General features: G+C 40.8%; 1 protein-coding gene across 5 annotated transcripts in view; it reads left to right on the top strand.

Moving 5' to 3' along the window:
• The window catches only part of ADCY1 (adenylate cyclase 1), a 326,787-nt gene that overhangs the window by 184,854 nt on the left and 117,953 nt on the right, over positions 1-23,980 (top strand). For all 5 annotated transcript variants that reach the window (XM_072153115.1, XM_072153117.1, XM_072153116.1 and 2 more), the window contains 3 exons: positions 7,000-7,141; positions 18,062-18,217; positions 19,344-19,538. In XM_072153115.1, the coding sequence (XP_072009216.1) occupies positions 7,000-7,141; positions 18,062-18,217; positions 19,344-19,538 (493 nt within the window). The remainder of the gene's footprint in view (positions 1-6,999; positions 7,142-18,061; positions 18,218-19,343; positions 19,539-23,980) is intronic.

Here is a 23,980-nt window from a genome sequence, read left to right on the forward strand (position 1 = left end):
CTCACTAAAGCTGCAGTCAGGGGCGCACCTGCCATGAGGCAAGTTGAGAATCTTGCCTCAGGCGGCGCTCCTCCTGCTGGAAGAGGGGGCGGCTTCGGGCTTCCGTCACCCAGCAGATGTACCGGCACGTCTACATGACCGGCCGCCGGCCGACATTTCCCCCCAAGCTCCGGGCGGCACATGCACCTTCCCACCGGCTGGCACATCCCAATAACCGCAGCCTTACATGTCCGCTACGGGCTCCCCCACTCCCTGCCCGCTCCCCTCTGCTCCAGGCTCCAGCTTCCTCACCCCCCTCCCCCGGCTCCGGCCAGGACCGTAAAAGAAAAAAAAAGTAAGGTAACTTCTGTATACGTATATAAGTATGTATGTATATATGTGTGTGTGTGTGTATGTATGTATGTACATATGTATATGTATGTATAGATTTGTGTGTGTGTGTATATATATATATGTGTGTGTGTATGTTTGTATATTCTGTATATGATGTATGTGTGTGAATATTTGCTGTATGTATGTGCAGTGTGTGTATATGCTGTATATACTGTTGGTATATGTGTATTTGCTGTATGTATACTGAGTATATGTGTAGATGTTGTATGTACTGTGTTATATACTACATGGTGGTACACTGTATCTATTTTATACTGCATGGCGGCACGCTGTATGTATTATATACTACATGGTGGTACACTGTATGCATTTTATACTACATGGCAGCACGCTGTATCTATCTTATACTACATGGCAGCATGCGGTTTCTATCTTATACTATATGGCAGCACTGCTGTATAAGTTTTATACTACATAGCGGCAGAATATATGCATTTTATACTTCATGGCTGTAAGCTGTATGCATTTTATACTTCATGGCTGTAAGCTGTATGCATTTTATACTACATGGCGGCACGCTGTATGCATTTTATTCTACATGGCGGCACGCTGTATGCATTTTATACTACATGGCGGCACGCTTTATGCATTTTATACTACATGGCAGCACGCTGTATGCATTTTATACTATATGGCGGCACGCTGTATGCATTTTATACTACATGGTGTCACGCTGTATCTATTTTATACTACATGGTGGCACACTGTATGCATTTTATACTAGATGGCGACACGCTGTATGCATTTTATACTAGATGGCGGCACGCCGTATGCATTTTATACTACATGGCAGCACGCTGTATCTATTTTATACTACATGGCGGCACGCTGTATCTATTTTCTACGCTATATCTGATAAATTACATATATGGCGGTGGGCGTCTCTCGCCCCAGGCAGCAGACAGGCTTGGTCCACTCCTGGCTGCAGAACAGGGACCGGAGGAAGGATCAGCTCCTGCTGCCTCAACACATCTCTGCTAAGCTACATAGAAGAGATATGTGGATGTAGCTCCTCCTCTGGCTGGCCCCGCCCCCTCTTCCATCATCTCAAAGCTCCGTGGAGAGGAGGAAGCAGGACTGGTAAGTAGCAAAGTTTTAGGGAAACCTACCATTTGCTTTTTGCATTATGAACCGAACATGAGAATGCTGTAGCTACACTGATGCAGAAACATATCTTGTTTAGTACCTGAACTGAGTGGTTTTGCTAAAAAAAACAATTATTATGATAATGAGGCTCTGTTGCTCCTGTGGTTGCTCTTACCCTAATTATGCACTGCTTCAGAGAACACTGTATCCACTGTGTTGTCCCTGGCAGGCAGAAGTAATCAATCGCTGCACCACCCCTCAGCTGCTGCATATGAATCACCCAGCTCAGGAAGATGAGTCCTGTCTGGACAGTTCAGGAAGCTCCGTGTAATATGTTTATGTACTACAGCCAGCAGCACCTAGCTTTCCCAAGGTTCTGAATTTTCTAATTATTTTTTAAACAAAACCACTCAGATCAGGGATTAAAAAGACTCCATCATCAGTGTCGCTACAGCTTTCTTGAGGTATGTTTGCATTTGTATGTATGCATAAATACAAATTGTAGATTTCCTCTAGCACCCAGGAACAGGGGAGGACAGGGGGACACTATATGAGGGGAGAAGGAGGAGGAAAGGAGGTCACTATATAAGGGGAGATGGAAGAGAACAGATGGCCACTATATGAGGGGTGGAAATGGGAGGATAAAATTAAAAAGGTATTATTTGTTGATGAGTTGCATTAGGAGGTATTATATGGGTCCTCGAGAGGGGGGGTGGCCACAAGAAGGAGGTATTATACTATGTGGGGGCCATTAAACTCAATATTATACTATGGGGTTGGATTAATGGTACAGGCCAGATGTAAGGGCAGACAGTTATGAATCAAAATCATGTCAAGCTGAGGTCCTCAACAAAATCAGAATACAAAAATGGCTGAGCACAAACAGAGGTATATAACAGACAGGTACACAGAAATCAGATATTCAACAAACCAGAACACAGAAGTTAGATATTGAATAACTGCAGGCCTTTGCAAGGATCTAGGGACTTTAATGCTCAGGCCTCTTTAACTTTTATCACCCTGTAATGCAATAGTTGGACAAATAATGCTCTTCAAAGATTTCTTTAGCTTGGGTAGTGTTTTCCATGTGACAGGTTCCATTTAATGATATTCTGCTATGATATTCCTAGGTAATTGTAGACCTCAAGTGGTTGTGTTAAGGATTGCAGCTTGTTACAACATGCTGTAGTATACAATTGTAAATAGATCTGAACAAGATTTCCATGACAGCCATAGACAGCCATTAGGAGGCTTATTAGGCACAGTTCAAAACTGTGTCTAATAGGCAGACTGGCAGATACACTACAGTGCAGTACAGAAGTACAGCAGTGTATTGTACACTTACCGGCCACTTTATTAGGTACACCTGTCCAACTGCTCGTTAACACTTAATTTCTAATCAGCCAATCACATGGCGGCAACATTTAGGCATGTAGACATGGTCAAGACAATCTCCTGCAGTTCAAACCGAGCATCAGTATGGGGAAGAAAGGTGATTTGAGTGCCTTTGAACGTGGCATGGTTGTTGGTGCCAGAAGGGCTGGTCTGAGTATTTCAGAAACTGCTGATCTACTGGGATTTTCACGCACAACCATCTCTAGGGTTTACAGAGAATGGTCCGAAATAGAAAAAACCATCCAGTGAGTGGCAGTTCTGTGGGCGGAAATGCCTTGTTGATGCCAGAGGTCAGAGGAGAATGGGCAGACTGGTTCGAGCTGATAGAAAGGCAACAGTGACTCAAATCGCCACCCGTTACAACAAAGGTAGGCAGAAGAGCATCTCTGAACGCACAGTACGTCAAACTTTGAGGCAGATGGGCTACAGCAGCACACCGGGTGCCACTCCTTTCAGCTAAGAACAGGAAACTGAGGCTACAATTTGCACAAGCTCATCGAAACTGGACAGTAGAAGATTGGAAAAAAACGTTGCCTGGTCTGATGAGTCTCGATTTCTGCTGCCACATTCAGATGGTAGGGTCAGAATTTGGCGTCAACAACATGAAAGCATGGATCCATCCTGCCTTGTATCAACGGTTCAGGCTGGTGGTGGTGGTGTCATGGTGTGGGGAATATTTTCTTGGCACTCTTTGGGCCCCTTGGTACCAATTGAGCATCGTTGCAACGCCACAGCCTACCTGAGTATTGTTGCTGACCATGTCCATCCCTTTATGACCACAATGTACCCAACATCTGATGGTTACTTTCAGCAGGATAATGCGCCATGTCATAAAGCTGGAATCATCTCAGACTGGTTTCTTGAACATGACAATGAGTTCACTGTACTCAAATGGCCTCCACAGTCACCAGATCTCAATCCAATAGAGCATCTTTGGGATGTGGTGGAACGGGAGATTCGCATCATGGATGTGCAGCCGACAAATCTGCGGCAACTGTGTGATGCCATCATGTTAATATGGACCAAAATCTCTGAGGAATGCTTCCAGCACCTTGTTGAATCTATGCCACGAAGAATTGAGGCAGTTCAGAAGGCAAAAGGGGGTCCAACCCGTTACTAGCATGGTGTACCTAATAAAGTGGCCGGTGAGTGTATAAGGGATGAAGGTATCCCAAGTGTAAGTCTCCTAGTGGGAAGGTAAAAAAAAAAAGTTAAAATAAAGTTTTACAAATATTTCATAAAAAAAAAATAACACCCCACAATATATAATATGTAGTTATACCCTAGTTGTACAGGACATAAACAATAAAAAAATTTGCAATTTTAATGGTTCCTACCCTAACTACCAAAAAAGTGTAATAAAAAGTGATAAAAAAAAATTTAGATGTTCCCCAAAATACTACTGCCATCTTATCCCGCTGCGGAAAACCTTTATAATGCTTAAAAAGGTTGTGGCTGGTGCAAGGAGAGGAGTGAAAAATGGAATTGGGCTAGACCTTCCCCCGCGCAATCATTAGCTCTTAACCACCTAGAGTTACTAAACTCTTTACATACCCTCATATCAGGCTTCTGGGGTAGTGAACCCCCTGGACCACCGCGGACGATGACGCAAGCCGACACCTGGGATTGGAAGTGAAGTGGCACCGTTTTTTTTTTTACCAGAGCCCGACGCAAAGCGGGTTGGTCTTGCTGCGGTGTGGTGCCAGCAGGTCTTTTCACAGGTGCAACTTGTCCGTGGTGGTAGCCAAGGTCGAGGTACAGGATCAGCGGGCAATCTTGTAGTCGGAGACAGGCAAGTAGTCAAGGCAGGTGGAAACTGTTCAGAGTATGGGATGGAGCAGGAGGTCAGGGCTGGCAGCGGAATCGGGAACAGGTCGGGGTCACGGGAGGTCAAAACAGGGAATAACTCACAGGAAGTTTTCTCTGAGGCATAAGATCGCAAAGATTCGTTGGAGAATGCTGGGAGAAGCCGGCCTTTAAGGAATCTTGGGAAGTGGCCAGCACCAATCAGCGGCGTGTTGCCCCTTTAAATCTGCAAATGTTCTGGGTAGCCATTAAGGGAGCAGGCGCGTGGAAAGGTAAGTGAGGCGGGGACGACGTCACGAAGCAGGGCACGGGTGTGCCTGAGATGTGGGTTGCAGGAGCAGCCGTGGCACCTCAGCTCCCCATCCCCTCAACTGCCCATCAGTTATTTATCCCATACACCCCCAGCATAACCTGACTTCCCCCTCTCCTGAAGCTCATCCAATGTATTCTGAGGGCTTTGCTCAGCACTGCTCTCTCCAATAACCAGTGGAATTCTTTTGTTAGAATTTCATCTGATCTCCAGGACAACGGTCAGGAGGGTCTGGCAGAGATGGACCTACTGACCTTTGAACTATAAGACACAGACACTTTTTACCGAGACTTTTACTTGCTTAGTGTTTCTTATAGTTTGTATGTTAAGTGTCCTTGATTTATCATGCTTGAGTTTGATGGTAGATTTTCATTAAGGTGTTAAGATATACAATGCCTTGCAAAAGTATTCTGCCCCCTTTAAGTTTTCTACCTTTTGCCACATTTCAGGCTTCAAACATAAAGATATAAAATTATGATTTTTTTGGTGAAAATTCATTCAAGTGGGACACAATTGTGAAGTGGAACGAAATTTATTGGATATTTTAAACTTGTGTAAAAATAAATAAACTGGAAAGTGTGGTATGCAATATTATTCGTCCCCCTTAAGTTAATGCTTTGTAGTGCCACCTTTTGCTGCGATTAGAGCTGCAAATCTCTTGAAGTATGTCTCTATCAGTTTTGCACATCAAGAGACTGAAATGCTTTGGTGAGCAGCAGTTTTCAGCGCTTTCCATAGATTCTCGATTGGATTCAGGTCTGGACTTTGACTTGGTCTTTCTAACACCTTGATACGTTTATTTGTGAACCATTCCATTATAGATTTTACTTTGTTTGGGATCCTAGTCTTGTTGGAAGATAAATCTCCGTCCCACTCTCAGGTCTTTTGCAGACTCCAACAGGTTTTCTTCCAGAATGGTACTGTTTTTGGCTCCATCCATCTTCCCATCAATTTTAACCATCTGCCCTGTTCCTGCTGCAGAAAAGCAGGCCCAAACCATGATGCTTCCACCACCATGTGTGACAGTGGGTTTGGTGTATTCAAGTTGATGAGCTGTGTTGCTTTTACGCCAAGCATATCATTTGGCATTGTAGCCAAAAATTTGTCATTTTGGTTTCATCTGACCAGAACACCTTCTTCCACATGTTTGGTGTGTCTCAGGTGGCTTGTGGCAAACTTTAAACAATAATTTTTATGGATATCTTTGAGACTTCTTGCCACTCTTCCATGAAGGCTAGATTTGTGCATTGTATGACTATGGACAGACTCTCCCCACCTCAGCTTCAGATCTCTGCAGTTCATCCAGAGTGATCATAGGCCTCTTGGCTGCATCTCAGATCAGTCTTCTCCTTGTTTGAGATGGAAGTTTAGAAGGACAACCGGGACTTGGTAGATTTGCAGTGGTCTCATACTTGTTTCATTTTTCAATATGATCGCTTGCACAGTGCTCCTTGGGAAGTTTAAAGTTTGTGAAATATTTTTTTATCCATAATAGTATCCAGACCTGCTTGGTGTGTTCATTGGTCTTCATGATGCTCTCTGTTCTCTGAGACTATCACAGAGCAGGGGTATTTATAAGGAGACTTCATTACACACAGGTGGATTATATTTATCATCAGTCAATTAGAACAACATTGGATCATTCAGAGATCATCACTGAACCTCTGGAGTGAGTTTGCAGCACTGAAAAAAAGGGGTCAAATAACATTGCATGCCCCGCTTTTCAGTTTATTATTTTTTACAAAAGTTTAAAATATCCAATAAATTTCGTTTCACTTTACAATTGTGTCCCACTTGTTGATTCTTTACCACAAAATTACAACTTTATATCTTTATGTTTGAAGCCTGAGAGTTGTCATTAGGTATAAAGTGCAAGGGGACCGAATACTTTCACAAGGCACTGCATATGATTTTCTGATGACACATAAGTGTAACAGAGCAATCCATTGATTATTTAAAAAGCTACTTAATAAAAACAGAATTGTATATGATTTATTTTTATCTTTCAGGAAAGTTCATATCACAAAGACCACCTTAGAGTGCCTAAATGGAGATTATGAAGTTGAACCGGGTTATGGTCATGAAAGAAATAGTTTTTTAAAAAAACATAATATCGAAACATTTTTCATTGTGCCATCACATCGAAGAAAGGTATGTTTCATTAATTAATATATGTAATTCTCAAAGCACCTTCTTGTATGTATTATTTGCTATATTAAAAATAAACAGTTAACACAAACCATGTCATACGGAATAGTGTTGCAATTGTATGTATAAAACTAAGCAAGGGACTAGCATTACTGACGTAAATATAGTAAGGATCAAAGCATACAGAAAACAACCAATTACAAATACACAAAGAAGAAAAGGAAGTATGCTATGAGACCCAAAAGTAAAAAGTAAACAAATTTTATTTGTACCATAGTACACCACAACATAGAATTATTATAAACATTTAAAACATTTTTTTTTTTCTTTGTGTATTTGTAAGCAATTGTAAATATTGCGCACATGTCAAACACAAAGCCTGTCACCTAATTTTATGTGGCTTATAAGGTCTTCAGCATGTAAAAACCTGATACAGTATTTTACATGCAATGCCACAACGGCCATAGGACCAACAGTTAAACAAATTTAACAAAAAAATGTGCTGAAAAACCCTAACCCGGCTTATACTCGGGTCTATAAAAAAAAGGGGTTGGGAGGTCCTCTTCTGTCCATCAATGTTCCAGCTCCCTCCCTCCGTGCTGTGACATCATCAGCTTGCTGACGTTCTAGTGTGTGCGCCGCCATCGACACATTGATTGATCGAGCCACAGCTCGAGCGAAAGCAGCGCACGGAGAGAGGGAGCCGGAGACGGAACATCGATGGACAGAAGAGGACCTCCCGGAGGGGCACTGGAAGGTGAGTACATGTCAAGGAAATATTATTCTTGAATGTGTAAGATTTGTTGAACTATTGGGCAATTACAAACTGTGTTGAAATATATGGCATCCATTGAATTGTCCAGGCCACATTTACAACATCCTGGAGATCCTTACAACCTGATAAACTCTGACCTGCAGAATGTTCTCTGGTGACCTCAAAAGCCATTTGGTCACCTCTCCTCTGCACCTACCCCCACCCTTGCATCTAGGAATTTGGAAACAAAGAACTGTTTAAATATTCCTGGACTCTCCCCCCTCATTAACACTTTGCCCAATCCTGAATGACCCTCTGGACTAATTAATGAATGGGAGGTTCTGAAATCTGAACCAAACTGAGAAGTTATAAAACAATATGAAATCCAAGAATTGATGTTCACATTTTGGGGGCTGCTTGACAAGCGGAGTGTGTTCCTTATTTCTCCCACCTCCAGGGATCAGGATTTACTTTAAGTTTGTAAGTTTCTGTTATTTTTCTCCCTTTTTATTTTATAACTGTTTTGCCGTGTTGTGTGTCATTTTATTTTGTAATTCTTTTGTTTTTAATATCTTTTTATGCACTGATCAACTTTTTGTAATTAAAGCTTTTCACTTTAATTTTGGTCCCTGTATGCTCTGCGAACTCATAGCCTTGTGAAGTGTGGTTAGCTGTGTGACTGCTAGAGTGCTGAGTGTGCATGTCTAGTGGTGTAACAAGGTGACTGCCTGAGAAGCAAGAGTTGTTGTAGAGTGGGATACTTATTGGTCCCAGTATAAATGCAATAAGTGATGGCAGCGGGTCTGGTTCTGGTGCTGGAGCTGTATGAGGTGTGATTTATGCTCAAGTTTGAGTAGGCTAAATTAACCCGTACAGTTGCACCCCAAGTCACGTGACGAGGTGGCGGCGTCCTCGCCGTGACAGTACACATTATTTTTTTTCTTATATGCTGGATGAGGGGCTGTATACTAGGGACAGGGGGCTGCAGGCTATATACTAGAGACCCAAGGCTGCAGGCTGTATACTGGGGGGCAAAGTGCTGCAGGCTGTATACTGGGGGGCAGAGTGCTGCAGGCTGTATACTGGGGGGCAGAGTGCTGCAGGCTGTATACTGGGGGCAGAGTGCCGCAGGCTGTATACTGGGGGCAGGGGTCTGCTGGATGTATACTGGGGGGCAGGGGCTGCTGGATGTATACTGGGGGGCAGGGGCTGCAGGCTGTTTACTGTGGGGGCATAGGCTGCAGGCTGTATACTTTGGACAGGGGCTGCAGGCTGTATACTTTGGACAGTGGCTGCAGGCTGTATACTGTGGACAGGGGGCTGCAGGCTTTATACTAGGGGGCAGGGGCTGCAGGCTTTATACTAGGGGGCAGGGGCTGCAGATTATATATTCAGGGGGCAGGGGCTGCAGGCTGTTTACTGGGGGACAGGGGCTGAACGCTGTATGCTGTGGATAGGGGCTGCAGGCTGTATACTGTGGACAGAGGAATGCAGGCTGTATACTGTAGACAGGGGGCTGCAGGCTATATACTGGGGGGCAGGGACTGCAGGCTTTATACTGGGGGGCAGAGTGCTGCAGGCTGTATACTGGGGGGCATGGGCTGCAGATTATATATTCAGGGGGCAGGCGCTGCAGGCTGTATACTGGGGACAGGCTGGGAACAATGCATTTCCTACCCTCGGCTTATACTTGAGTCAATAGTTTTTTCCAGTGTTTTGTGTTAAAATTGGGTACTTCAGCTAATACTTGGGTCGGCTTATACTTTTTTGTAATTTTTTAAATACTTTTTTGTAATTTTTTGTTTTAACTGTTTTTAAAGATGAGGAAATTCAACAATCACAATGTGGATGTTATACAGTAAAAAAAAATGCAGAAATGTAGACATGACAAACTGTTATAGACCAGGGTGATGAGAGATGTCTACGCATTGAACACTGTTACTAATCAAAGGGATTCGGAGATAGTTTTTTCCCCACATGTTGTACTTCATTTTTGTGGTAAATTTTGGCTGATGAGTTTTGCTTTTATTTACAAAAAAAGAGAAAAAAATGATGAATTTTTTGAAAAATTTGCCATTTTTTGAAATTCAAAATCATTGCGTTTTATAGATTTATCACCTAAATAAGTTGCCGAATAACATTTCCCATACGTCCTACTTTACATTTTCATTATTTTTGAAAAGTCTGGATTATTTATTTTGATGTCACGCTTACAAATCAAATATCACTATTTTGGGGATAAATACAGTTTTGAATTAAATTTTACATATTTAAAATCAAACTCCCCCCCCCCCCTATATAACCAACCCATTTTCAAATCTGCATCCCTCAAACTATCACCTCAAGATCTTAATGAGGAGGAACCAGTAGTAACAATAGGCAACAATGAACCGGGAGATTCCACTAATACTCCAATTAATGAGTTCCGAGATAATACACGAAAATCTTCCCCTTTAATTATTCCCCCTAAAAAATGTCAAAATAAGCAAAAGGATCATTTAGCAAAAATGGATACTAGAAATTCCACTAAACAAAATTATAATAAAAATAAGGTGAAAAATATACAGGATTTTTTTCATGTGGACCACATAAAAGGGGATGTGGGGGGGGGGGGGGGACTCTCCAAAAGGAAAAAGACAATAACCGAATCAATAGAAGATACAATCAATACAGGACAGAAAATTTACAATTTGAGTCAACATGTGCTGACACCATATGATAATTCCTTCCTTAACCCCTTAACGCTCTGCGCCATAGCTCTACGGCGCAGAGGTATAAGGGATGTATGAAGAGGGCTCACGGGCTGAGTCCTCTTCATACAGAGGTGGGGGTTGTAGCATATTGCAGCAAACCCCCACCGCTAATAACCGCGGCCGGTGCTTGCACCGATCGCGGCTATTAACCCTTTCAACGCGCCGGCAAAGTCGCCGGCGGCGTTTAAAAGATGGCGGCGCGCGGGCGCCGCCATCTTTTTTACGATCGCCGCGCCCATGAACGTCAACGGGGGGCGGCGAACGGTTGCCATGGTAGCCTCGGGTCTTCGTTTGACCCGAGACTATCTGGCATCTGCAGATTCGTTACAATGAGCCAGTGGCTCATTGTAATGAATGTGCTGCAAAAATGCCATATATTGCAATACAGAAGTATTGCAGTATATGGTAGGAGCGATCTGACTATCTAGGGTTAATGTACTCTAGATGGTCTAAAAAATAGTGAAAAAAAAAATTAAAAAAAAAAGTTTAAAAAAATAAAAAAATTAATAAAATATTAAAAGTTCAAATCACCCCCCTTTCCCTAGAACGGATATAAAACATAATAAACAGTAAAAATCACAAACATATTAGGTATCACCGCGTCCCAAAATGCCCGATCTATCAAAATATAAAAACGGTTACGGGCGGCGGTGACCTCCGAGGCGGGAAATGGCACCCAAATATCCGAAATGCGACTTTTACACCTTTTTACATAACATAAAAAATGATCAAAATGTCGCACAGACCTCAAAATGGTAGCAATGAAAACGCCGCCTCATTTCGCAAAAAATGACCCCTCACACATCTCCGTGCACCAAAGTATGAAAAAGTTATTAGCGTCAGAAGATGACAAAAATTTTTTTTTCTTTTTTGTACACATTCGTTTAATTTATGAAAATGTATTAAAACACAATAAAACCTATATAAATTTTATATAAATATAGAAAAATGCTACGACGGTCACCCCCTATCAAGACACTTTGCAGAGAAACACCATGGATTAATTAAAGGAACTACTATTTTTGGAATTGAACAGGTGAAACGAGATTGGAGAGGGGGAAATTACATAAAATGTATGTCAAAGGCAAAAAGCCGATGGATTTTTGACCTAGACACCCTAATCCCCAAAGGACTGAATAGCGAAATTGAACTGTTTGCTTTTTAAATTGAGGAAAGCAATATATATAACATTTTTTAAACATGACACGTTTTAACTTAAAATTATTGAATAAAGAAATAATATGCTTAATTGCACACAATGGATGTATAGCAGATACATTCTTAATAATAATTTTGTATATTTACATATTTTTATTATATATTTTTATAAAACATTTATGCACAGAATAAAGATATTAGTTTTATCAAACTTTTGAAACAATTTTAATATTAAAGTATAGATAACACTATGTTAAATCAGGATAGACATAGGCGACCTAAGTTGAAAAATAACAACACTCCAAGTAACCACAATAATAGAAACAACATTCAGTCTCTATAGTAACGGAATTGTACCACACTTACGGAATCTATATATACATCTGTCAAACAGGACCAGGAATTCAGCCCTGAGGAAGAAAGCCGTAGCTTTCGACAACGCGTCGGTGGAATCCCCTTTTTGTCCCACCAGACTACCCGTACCGAAGGTGATGTCACCGGTACCTCCGTTCAAACAGATCTAGTGAAGCCGCCGGCCGGGCTTTTTGAGCTAATCTGTTAACGTGTAGACTTACAAGGAGCAAGAGCACTAAACAGCGCAAACTATTACCCACAACAGGAGTTGCATCGCCGTCTTCACTGGTCTCTACACATTAGTACAGCCAGAGGTCGCATTAACGCCTCACCACGCGTCATAGACGCGTGATGAGGCGCCATTACCCCCCAAAATAATTGCCATGCGTAAAGTTACGCTTGGCAATTATTCCTTGCAGCGCGCAGGCTGAGCGGCTCGGCGCGCGCTGCAAAAGAGGTAAATGTCGCGCGAACACAGCGCGCGCCGGGCCGCTCAGCGCGACACTTGACACAGTGATCTGTGTCATCAGCGCTCCGGAGCGAGAGCGCAGGCCCCGCGATACCTGTGGACAGCGGGGCTGCTGCTCCCTGTCCTGCTCCATCTCTACCTGCCCGCAGATCCGGACGGGTGAGTGTGTGATGGTAGGTGTAATGTTCTGTGTGTGCAGTGTAGTTTAATGTTCTGTGTGTGCACTGTAGTGTAATGTTCTGTGTGTGCACTGTAGTGTAATGTTCTGTGTGTGCACTGTAGTGTAATGTTCTGTGTGTGCAGTGTAATGTTCTGTGTGTGCACTGTAGTGTAATGTTCTGTGTGATTGTAGGTGTAGTGTTCTGTGTGTGCACTGTAGTGTAATGTTCTGTGTGTGCACTGTAGTGTAATGTTCTGTGTGTGCACTGTAGTGTAATGTTCTGTGTGTGCACTGTAGTGTAATGTTCTGTGTGTGCACTGTAGTGTAATGTTCTGTGTGTGCACTGTAGTGTAATGTTCTGTGTGTGCACTGTAGTGTAATGTTCTGTGTGTGCACTGTAGTGTAATGTTCTGTGTGTGCACTGTAGTGTAATGTTCTGTGTGTGCACTGTAGTGTAATGTTCTGTGTGTGCACTGTAGTGTAATGTTCTGTGTGTGCACTGTAGTGTAATGTTCTGTGTGTGCAGTGTGAGTGTAATGTTCTGTGTGTGCAGTGTGAGTGTAATGTTCTGTGTGTGTGTAGTGTGTGTGTAGTGTGTGTGTGTAGTGTGTGCTGTGTGTGTGAGTAGTGTGTGCTGTGTTCTGTATGTGTGAGTAGTGTGTGCTGTGTGTGCAGTGTGCGAGTGTAGTGTGCGTGGTGTGCGAGTGTAGTGTGTGCGCAGTGTGCTACCGAAATTTTCATACTCCTCCTCGGGTAAAAATACTCCTCAAAAATGGTGAGAGGAGTATTTTTACCCTTCTGGAAAAATGTTAGTGCGACCTCTGAGTACAGCACCATCCACATCCACACGGACTTATGTGTAGACCACGATAGCACAGGGTTCCTTGCACCTAAGTTCCCATGCAACATACCTTTATACTCAGCGCAGGTACATAATAAATTTCTTGAGCATAAATGCACATTGATACTGAATCAAAGAGGGTGCAAAAAAGTACCCAACAGTTCCACTAATAACTTAGCATCTGTATTCAATAGCGAAACAGGTATCTATGCTTTTTTGAGTTGGAAAAAAAAAATGTTCCCATGAGAAAATGTCTCCATGTGTTGTGTCCAGCTAAGGAGGAGCAGACTCATTAAAAAGGGTAAGTTTTCATATTTGTAAAACAATCATATAGTCGATGAACTCCTAAAAGTGCTTTGAAGTTTTAAGAGTTGCACAACTTTTTGCTATATGTTTGTTATATTAAAAAAATGGGGTATCCTTCTGAACAAGGAGATGTATTTTCCCCTTATAGTTGACAAGGTCTCCTCCAATTATTTAATCTTAATTGTCTTTTCTAAGAAGAGAGTGATTTTTGGGATTAAAGGGGAAGATAATATTGACACTCTGTATTATCTTTTCAGAGTTAGACTACTCTGTTAAGTCATGGTAGCCATGAAACAAAGCGACTGGTCGGTCATTTGGGGTGTACAAATTGACCAAGCAGATAGTCTGGTCAAATAAAATAATAAACCTTCCCTGAGGATCCTTAACCTGGGTGGCCAGGCACAGCACAGGCAACATTCAGTTTTTCATTTTACAGCCTCCACTGCAGCTGGCCCCTTATAATCATGAAGTGTTCTGACCTTGTTTTTTTTTTTTTTTTTGGTAATCCAAGTCATTCACAGTTTTTGTGGAGCTCCTGACATGTATTCGCTAACATGTTGGTTCACTTGGAGAAAAGTTACATAAATACAATTTATTTTGTACCTTAATTTTTTTCTCACAAGTTGCGGTGAAGTTGTGGTTTATACTGTTGAGGCCATGAAAATATAGAATATTCTAAAACCAAATCTTTTTAGAATATTGCATTAAAAAAGCGCAACTCATGACTCATCTGCATTTACTTTGCCATTTGTTTAGTCTATGATTGTAGGGATTAACAACACTATGTCTACTATGTACTATTTATTTGCATTGCTAGAAATGTCATATTCTATCACAGCTAAAGAAATACTACTTAAGAATGGTAATAGACATCTTTTTACACTTCTAAATTTCAGGCCCTTTGGCCTTAAAAAGCTGACAGCTAACTTAAAGGGCTTTTTCTATGAAAGAAAATTCTTAAATCTCAATCCCTTAGTGATGTTTACACAATAAAGATCATTTATAACCCTTTATTTTACAATTTTACTCAGTTTTATTGCTGTTTTAGCTCCTATCACTCAGTGGTGGTCAGTGTAATATTCCAGAATGTGGGTGGGGTGACATATTATGATCTAGTTCTGTGAGCTGACCATGTGGTTATATTATTAGGGTTTATATACACTTTGATTTACCTTCTGATCATTGTACTAGTATCTGGTACATAGAAAGAGAGATGAGACGATGAGATCCATGAGATGTCTGTTAAACACACTGACACTCTCCAGCTCTTGCTACATGTCAGCTGCACTCTGATGAGCCTCACTCTCCCCAGATAAAGAATGTATCTGCCTATAGCTTGTAGTTTTCCTCATACTGTATAGATGCTGGAGCTAGTCAATGACACTAAATCAGTGAGTGATCAGTCCTGCAATGCAAGTAGTAGAAAACAGAGAAAACAAACAACGGAGGGTGGGCCTCGGATAATAACATTTAGGAAAAGTGAAGGATGAATATAAGCTCCAATTAGGGTACTTACCTTAAGCTACCTAGGCTGTTATGGGAAAGGCTGCACCAGGGGTATTTATGTAGCCTTCCACACGGAAACTTCTCCAAATGTTTGGTAAATAGTTCTGGACACGAACTACAATATATAGTGAACTGATAAACCAATATATAATAAACTAATTAATAAATAATTAAATACATAAATACATTGATAGCAATAAATTTAAATAAATTAACCCTTCAGTAAGCTGTAAATAATGAATAGATGAATAAATACAAAATGCATGAAGGGAAAATACAGCAGTAAGTTGATGTCAAGCAGAATACAAAATTTCATAAAGTGAGTTAAAAGGACAATTACACATGTACAAAACATATTACACACGTGTACAAATGTGCACAAATATATGTATATATGAAAAATGCATTTATAAAAATTCATATAAATTACATATAAAAATTATATATACTATGGGAGATTTGGCCCAGTAGAGACCGTGGTAGCGGGGTGCTGTGATGCAGTTCAAGACAGTGACACCAAGGTACAGTCCAAAACAGGTCTCGCCTGCGTTTATTGCAGCAGCAAAATAAACAGCCTTTACATTCAGGCATTAAACAAACAAAATCCTACCCGTCAGGGTGCTAACTAAACAGAGTTTCTCTAACTCACCACTAGTACATAAAATAAGTCGCTGCTCCAGGCACAGAGGTCAGGGCTGTGTGCTCTCCAGCCTCCTTTCAGAGAGACAACACTTTCAGCTCTGCTCAGCTCTTTATGCAGACTGTTTAGGCTGCTCCCATCACCTGTGTCCAAGGTGCTGGACAACACAACCTCAGCACTCAGGCCTCGCATAGTATGAAAACCTAGGGGAAACATACCACCCATCCACAGTTAACCCCCTCAGTGTCTCACAATACATAAATGTATAAATATCGATTCTTCAGACATTCTCTAGGGTCTCATTCAGGCTAGATGGCATAAGAGTTTTTAACTTAAAAATCCAGTACATCTCTCTCTGTTTTAATGTTCTGTATCTATGTGCACTGTAAGTTTTAACATGTTCGATTGGAGTGATAGAGAAGTCCTTGATACTCTTATTATGGTGTATAGCTGTGTGTCGGGGGACGCTATGTAATAAAAATAAACCATGCTCACTGTTGTTCGATGCTTGTTTAACCTCTCCCTCAGTGGTGTTTTCGTGCGACCCACATATTGCAAATTGCAGGTACTCTCTAGTAAATATTTAACGTAGTTTGTCCTGCAATTTAAGAAGTCTTTGATAGTAAAGATTTCTTCAGTAATATGCGATTTAAAACATTTCTGTTGATGGCCAATGATCTCACAGCATTTGCACCGACTCTGTCCACAACAGTAGCTCCCTATAGTCTTGAGGAACAAGAATAAGGGAGTCTCTGTGTTAGGCTTCAAACGACTAGTGATCTGGAGCATCTGAAGGTAACTATAGGATATTCAGGAATAGAAAGGGGTCGTGCTGAAGGATGCCCCAATGCTTACGGAACACTTTTTTTTTCCAGTTTACTATCTTTCGAGTATGTTGTAATAAAAGTGAGTGGAAACTCACTTTTCTGGGTTGCATCTTTATTTTTCTCTACTAAACAATCTTGTTGACTATAAGAACCTGCCCTATCACATGCTGAATCTTGGCGTGCAATTCATGGCGCACGCTTTCAGCAGCTGAACAGGCCCATCATTATACAGTAAGCAGTTACCTGCTTTGTTTACATCGGGTTTAATGTATGCCTGTCTCAGTCCACACCTACTTCGGTGGCGTCTGCTTGTACTTCATTTTACATATATAACTTAGGTCTAGGATACACTTGTCACTTTGTTAGTCCTACAATTTTGAGAAAGGGTTGTGTGACCCAAAACGTGCCATTTTAGGACCTGAATTTGGTACATGATATATTTTATATGTATTTTTGTAAACAAGCTTATTATGAGCATAATTCTAATAGCCTTTAATTAAAATTTCTTTATCCTGGAGTTGAGTCAGTCTGTTTCTGACGTGGATACTCCCCTCTATGTACATCCTAGTGACCAGAGCCTGTTTTGTAGCCTACTCACTATATTCTTTCTGCAATGCAAGTGGCGGGGTTAGTGCAGGGAGCAGAGAGAGCGAGACTAGCTCAGCGAAGCCTCAGGCTATAGATGGCAGCCAACCCTAAAGTCAGAAGATCCAGGATCGTGTCCAGGAGCAACTGAAATAGTGTACACCAGGACTGATTGAGACAGGTTGGACTTATATCTTTGAAATGCTGTATTTTTGTTAATAGCATTGAATAAGAGAATGTGTTATTTTGTTATCTTGAGTACATTTAAGAAACTTCTCTTCACGGGACAACCCATTTAATAATCGCAATATACACAAAGTACTGATAGAATGGTGGCAGCAGTTTTTCTCACGGATACCCTTAAAAGCCTATAAAATAATTTGTGTACATTTTTGAATTGCTTAAACAGCTAAATGTTTCATTCTTTGTGTAACATCTAAAAAAATGGTTAATTCTGGGATGGCTAAAACAATTAGCAATTTACCGTCAATTCTAATACAATTATGATACCATTGTGAATCCAGTAAGGCAAAACTGTGAACGTATTATGTATTTGTTTTGTTTTACTAGATATTTCCTGGGTTGATTCTATCTGACATAAAGCCTGCCAAAAGGATGAAATTCAAGACGGTATGCTATCTTCTAGTACAGCTAATGCATTGTCGTAAGATGTTCAAGGCGGAAATCCCGTTTTCCAATGTAATGACTTGCGAGGATGACGATAAGGTATTTAAAACTAGTACCAGTCACTTAATAAACATGAAAAACTCTGCTGTCAATAAATGGTAAATGTTATTCTGAGAAATAGTTAGGTTTAGAGGTGCAATACATAGATATTAGAAATGTTTATCTGTGAAACAGAGTACAGTATGTTTAAAGGTAGTTGTTGGATAATTAATCTTAATAATGTGAATATAGTGATTGGGCTATATTTTGCTCACGGAATCCTTTCCCTTTGATTTTGATTGACTTTTTCAGTCTGCTCTACATCAGGTGTAGTACTGAATGCTGAAGAAGTCAATCAAAACTAAGGGAGAAATGTTCTGGCAAATACTTGCTAAGCTTGTAAGTGCCAGCACTAGCTTACATGACCCAAGTTGTGTTAACTAACAGAGTGGCTGTCTACTGTATTAACATCCATAGGATAGGGGTAAATATTATCACGGGGCAGTCTCAGCTCTTTGGGATACCCAAAATCAGCAGAACCCTTATTCAGCATTTGCAACTCCTGCTGAGTCAGTGGAGCACAGGGCAGAGCTTGTTGGCTAACAGAGTACATTAAAACCAAAAAGTCTAGAGCAGCTGAGGGGAAACTTGCGATCCCTTGGTCTGCTGATTGTGGGGAGTCCAACAGACCAATATTTTTAATGACGCAGCTCCTTTAAGCCAATCATGTTAACCAATGATTCATCTGTATGTGAATAAAGTTTCTCTGTCGAATCAATACCATCAAAAATATGTTTACACTTGCATTTCATCCCCTACCCAACACTCTTATTGGGTTTATTACATATTAACTATCTAACTTGCTTAATTTGATTTTACTTTGTTAAAAACCTAATGCATATTTATGTAGTCTTTCACATTTGTGAAATCGTTTAAATTGTTCATGACAGCTTCATACAAAGATTTATGCATGTTTAACACAGCAGTAACACACATTTTGTTTTTGTATTATTACAAAGCCCGAACCCTTCAGTTGTAATGGTTACAGAGCTCTATATTTATCTAAGTTTCATTCTGTAGAATTAGAGGATCAAGGTGTTGCAGCCATATTTACTAATTTAATTTTATTAAAAACCATTGTTACTAACCATGCCTATTTCATCTAATTAAAAATGTATTTTATTAGAGGAGAGCTTTACGAACAGCCTCCGAAAAACTCAGGAACCGTTCTTCATTTTCTACAAATGTTATACATAATACTCCAGGAACCCGTGTGAATCGTTATATTAGTCGATTGATTGAAGCTCGACAAACTGATTCGGAGATGTCAGATTTGAACTTTATAAGTTTAAAATATAAGCAAGATGAACGAGAGCAAAAAGTAAGTAATAACAGCAACTATATAGTGAACTAAGCCAGTGTCCGGAATCTATGCTATTGTTGGCAAATAACATTCTGAAACCTTTAAAGAACAAAATGTATTAATGTTATCATAGCCTACTATGTCTCTGTCTATATGTCATAGTTATTTTGCTATAACACTATATTTAGTACTATTATTTAGTTGTTTCAGAACAGCATAACATTATTTTAAAAATATTGCATTTGAGTGATACGTTTCATAGTAGATACTGGGGCAGATTTACTTACCCGGTCCATTCGCAATCCAGCGGCGCTGTCTCTGCGGAGGATTCGGGTCCGGACGGTATTCACTAAGGCAGTTCCTCCGACGTCCACCAGGTGTCACTTCTGCACTGAAGTTCATCAGAATGCACTGAACTTCACCGTCCTCCGCTGGGTGCAGGTAAGCGCGTGTCAAGAGATACTTTTTTTTTTAAATGCGGCGGTTTTTATGAATCCGTTGGGGTTTTATACGGCCACGCCCCCGATTTTCGTTGTGTGCATGCCGATGCGCCAAAATCCTGGGGCAATTCAGGGAAAATCGGTGCAAATCGGAAATATTTGGATAACACGTCGGGAAACCGCGAATCGGGCCCCCTTAGTAAATGACCCCCAATGTCTTAAAAAGACCCAGGCCCATTACGTCCTGCATATATGTTGCAATATTTCAAATTAAATTACATAAAATGATATATAGGTTTGCAAATGGTTTGCTTAACCTTAGTTACTAATTAATAGCAGTTTTTTGTATAAATGTACCTTTTGCTAATTTGGTTACATTTTTACAAGGTACATTACAAATGCTTTCAAGATTTAAAATTGATTCAAAATATTTTAGTAAGGTTTATTTTGATTTTAAGAATGACATTTTGTGAAACTGTGCCAACCATAAATAAACTCAAAAGGGTACCCTGCGAAATGCACCCACTCGCTCGGCCACAGGACCATAAATACCTACCAAAAAGCAGGCGAGAGCACAACAAGAAATCCATAAAAATCTAAACTTTAATATATCATAAATAAAAAAAAATACAAAATTTCAATGGCTTTTCATAAGGAGAGACAGTCAACCAATGTAATACCGAGATAGCTGACTAAAATAGTAGGTAGATACCTAAGCAACCACTGCGTGGATATATGACAGGTGACCTTTGTAACGCCTTAACATAACCAGAGTATTGTGAGATTGTTTTCTTCTCACACATTGGGGCAGATTTACTTACCCGGTCCATTCGCGATCCAGCGGCACGTTCTCTGCGTAGTAGATTCACTAAGGTAGTTCCCCCGATGTACACTAGGTGTCGCTGCTGTGCTGAAGTTCGTCGGAGTGCGCTGAAGTTCACCGTCCTACCCTGGATGCAGGTAAGCGCGTGTCAAGCGACAGTTTTTTTTTTTTTTTTAATACAGCGGTTTTTCCAAATCCGTTGGGTTTCCGTACGGCCACGCCCCCGATTTCTGGCGCATGCATGGCGGTGCCGAAGGGCCACAATCCGATCACGTGCGTCAAAATCTCGGGGCAATTCAGGGAAAATCGGCGCAAATGGGAAATATAACCCGTCGGAAAACCGCGTTTCGGGCCCTTAGTAAGTGACCCCCATTGTAATTTAAAGAACATTTTTGATGATATCTTTTGTAATGTTTTATCTTTTTTTAACTATTTGTAATGTTACCTGGAAGTAAAAATACCTTTCTATTTGTTATTATGATGCTTGTTCAGCCTCTATTCTGCTCCACACAGAAGCAGATGTGGGAGGGGCCTAGCCAGGCACATGCACAGCACTGACAGCGGCAGTTATTGCACAACTCAGTGCTACAGAGCGCTCAGCCTTCAGAGTCTCCTTCCACCTGCTGTGCTCAAATAGTCCCTACATTTACTGATCCCCAGCACAGCAGGAATCTGCTATTGGTGCTGTGTGTCACCTACCAAAGCCCTGAGAGTGCGGTCACACGTTGCGTTTACCGCATGCGTTTAAAAATGCATTGGAATAGCTGAAGAGTAATTTGCCTAATTAAACAGCTGTTAACACTTGCGTTTACAAAAAGCAAATGTTAACACATATGTTAACATTGTGATAACAAACACATGTGTTAACCGCTATGTTAACACATGCGTTAACGGTTGCACTTTGTAAACACACGTGTTAACAGCTGTTTAATTAGGCAAATCACTCTTCAGCTATTCCAATGAGTTTTTAAACGCATGCGGTAAACGCAATGTGTGACCGCACTCTCACACTGCTTCCTCTCCTTTTAATTATTGTCAATATATATACTGTCAATAAGAAAATATATGACAAATTAGGGGGCATTCCGGTGCTCAGTCTGACCGTGCCCCAGATTTAACATGCAAAGTCCAATAGAAATGTGTCACACGCCCCATGTTAAAAGTTCAAAAAAAGTTGGTGCACTCTGTCGGGGCAGTGCGGGGGGCACCAGATTCATGAAGAATGTGCGCCAAAAAATCCTGAATCTGGCGGCCCCTGCACACTTCACAGGTCACTGCATATAGTACACACTGAACTATTTTTAGTAAATGTGCATCTATGTATTCTCACAGCATCATGGTCGGTCAGGCTGACATGCATGGCGGAAGTCTAGGTTGGTGCAAGGGAGGCAAACCCGACGTGTATCTTCACTCCAAAGTGACTTCGAAGTGAGGATACGCATGGAGTTTGCCGTCCCTGCGTTTTTCTAGACCTCTGACATATTTACACTTTACTGTCCGCCTGACCGACCATGATGCTGTGAGAATACATTGTTTTGCTCTACTTGTATGCATTGATTGTACAAAATTAGGTGCATGAACATGGACCTTTTTAGTTGTTTTTATGACTTTTACTAATAAACTTTTGTATTTGTGTATGTTACTTTGGGGCCGTTAATTGCATCTATTTCTGTGTATTGTGTAAGGAATTGCAACTAATTAACTAGATAGAGATAGATAGATGGATGGATGGACAGACATGAGAGATAGATGGATGGATGGATGGACAGACATGGATGGATAGATAGATATATGATAGATAGATGGATAGATATAGGATAGATAGATGGATAGATATAGGATAGATAGATGGATAGATATAGGATAGATAGATATAGGATAGATAAATGGATAGATATAGGATAGATAGATATAGGATAGGTAGAGATATAGGCTAGATAGATAGATAGGGATATAGGATAGATAGATAGGGATATAGGATAGATAGATAGGGATATAGGATAGATAGATAGGGATATAGGATAGATAGATAGGGATATAGGATAGATAGATGGAGATATAGGATAGATAGATGGAGATATAGGATAGATATATATATATATAAGATAGATAGATATAAGATAGATAGATAGATATAGGATAGATAGATATAGATATAGGATAGATCAGTGATGGCAAACCTTTTAGAGGCCAAGTGCACAAACTACAACAAAAACCTGCTTATTTATTGCAAATTGCCAACACAGAAATTTAATTTGTGATTTATACTCCCTTCTCTGTCACAGTTTTCATTGATACCAGCCCCTGAGGATACCAATAAGGCAGAAAATAGTCCCAGGTAGAGCTGTCACTTTAAAATAGCTCTGTGCACAGCAAGTCCTGGTCTGTCTGGGACTGCAGGAAGATGCCTGGACTCATCTCTGGTGATGGCCCGGGTGCCCACAGAAAGGGCTCTGAGTGCCACCTCTGGCACCAGTGCCATAGGTTAGCCATCACTGGGATAGATAGATAGAGATATAGGATAGATAGGTAAAGGATAGATAGATAGATATAGGATACATATAAGATAGATGATAGATAATAGATAGATAGATATAAGATAGATGATAGATAGATATGAGATAGATAGATGGATAAATATGAGATGGATAGATGGATAGGTATGAGATAGATAGATATGAGATAGATAGATATAAGATATATTATAGATGATAGATAATAGATAGATTTAAGATCGATGATTGATAATAGATAGATATGAGATAGATAGATAGATAGATAGATATGAGATAGATAGATAGATGGATGGATGACAGGTGATGGATAGATAGAAGATAGATATGAGATAGATGACAGGTGATAGATAATAGGACTTGGATAGATAAATAGGTGACAGCTTCTCACATGTTGCTGATATTTAGCTACTTCCCTCCTAGTCAGAGCAGGGTAGCATGGAGGGACAGTGAATGGTGGAGAGTACAGGGGGAGGACTGCATCAGGAGAGATCAGAGCTCAGCCTGTTACTTGTGTTATCTCTGCAGCCTCCTGTGTGACCTGACTAATGGTGGAGGGAGGAGAGGGCTGCTACATTGCTATGATCCATGTTAGGGGAGGACTCCTCTAAGCAGCAGATAGTCATGTCTGGCTGCAGTTACCTTGTATCTGCTGCTGTAGGCTCCTGTGAAGTTGGTAAGCAG

This window comes from Engystomops pustulosus, chromosome 5 (genome assembly GCF_040894005.1).
Source record: "Engystomops pustulosus chromosome 5, aEngPut4.maternal, whole genome shotgun sequence".
NCBI classification, from domain to species: domain Eukaryota; kingdom Metazoa; phylum Chordata; class Amphibia; order Anura; family Leptodactylidae; genus Engystomops; species Engystomops pustulosus.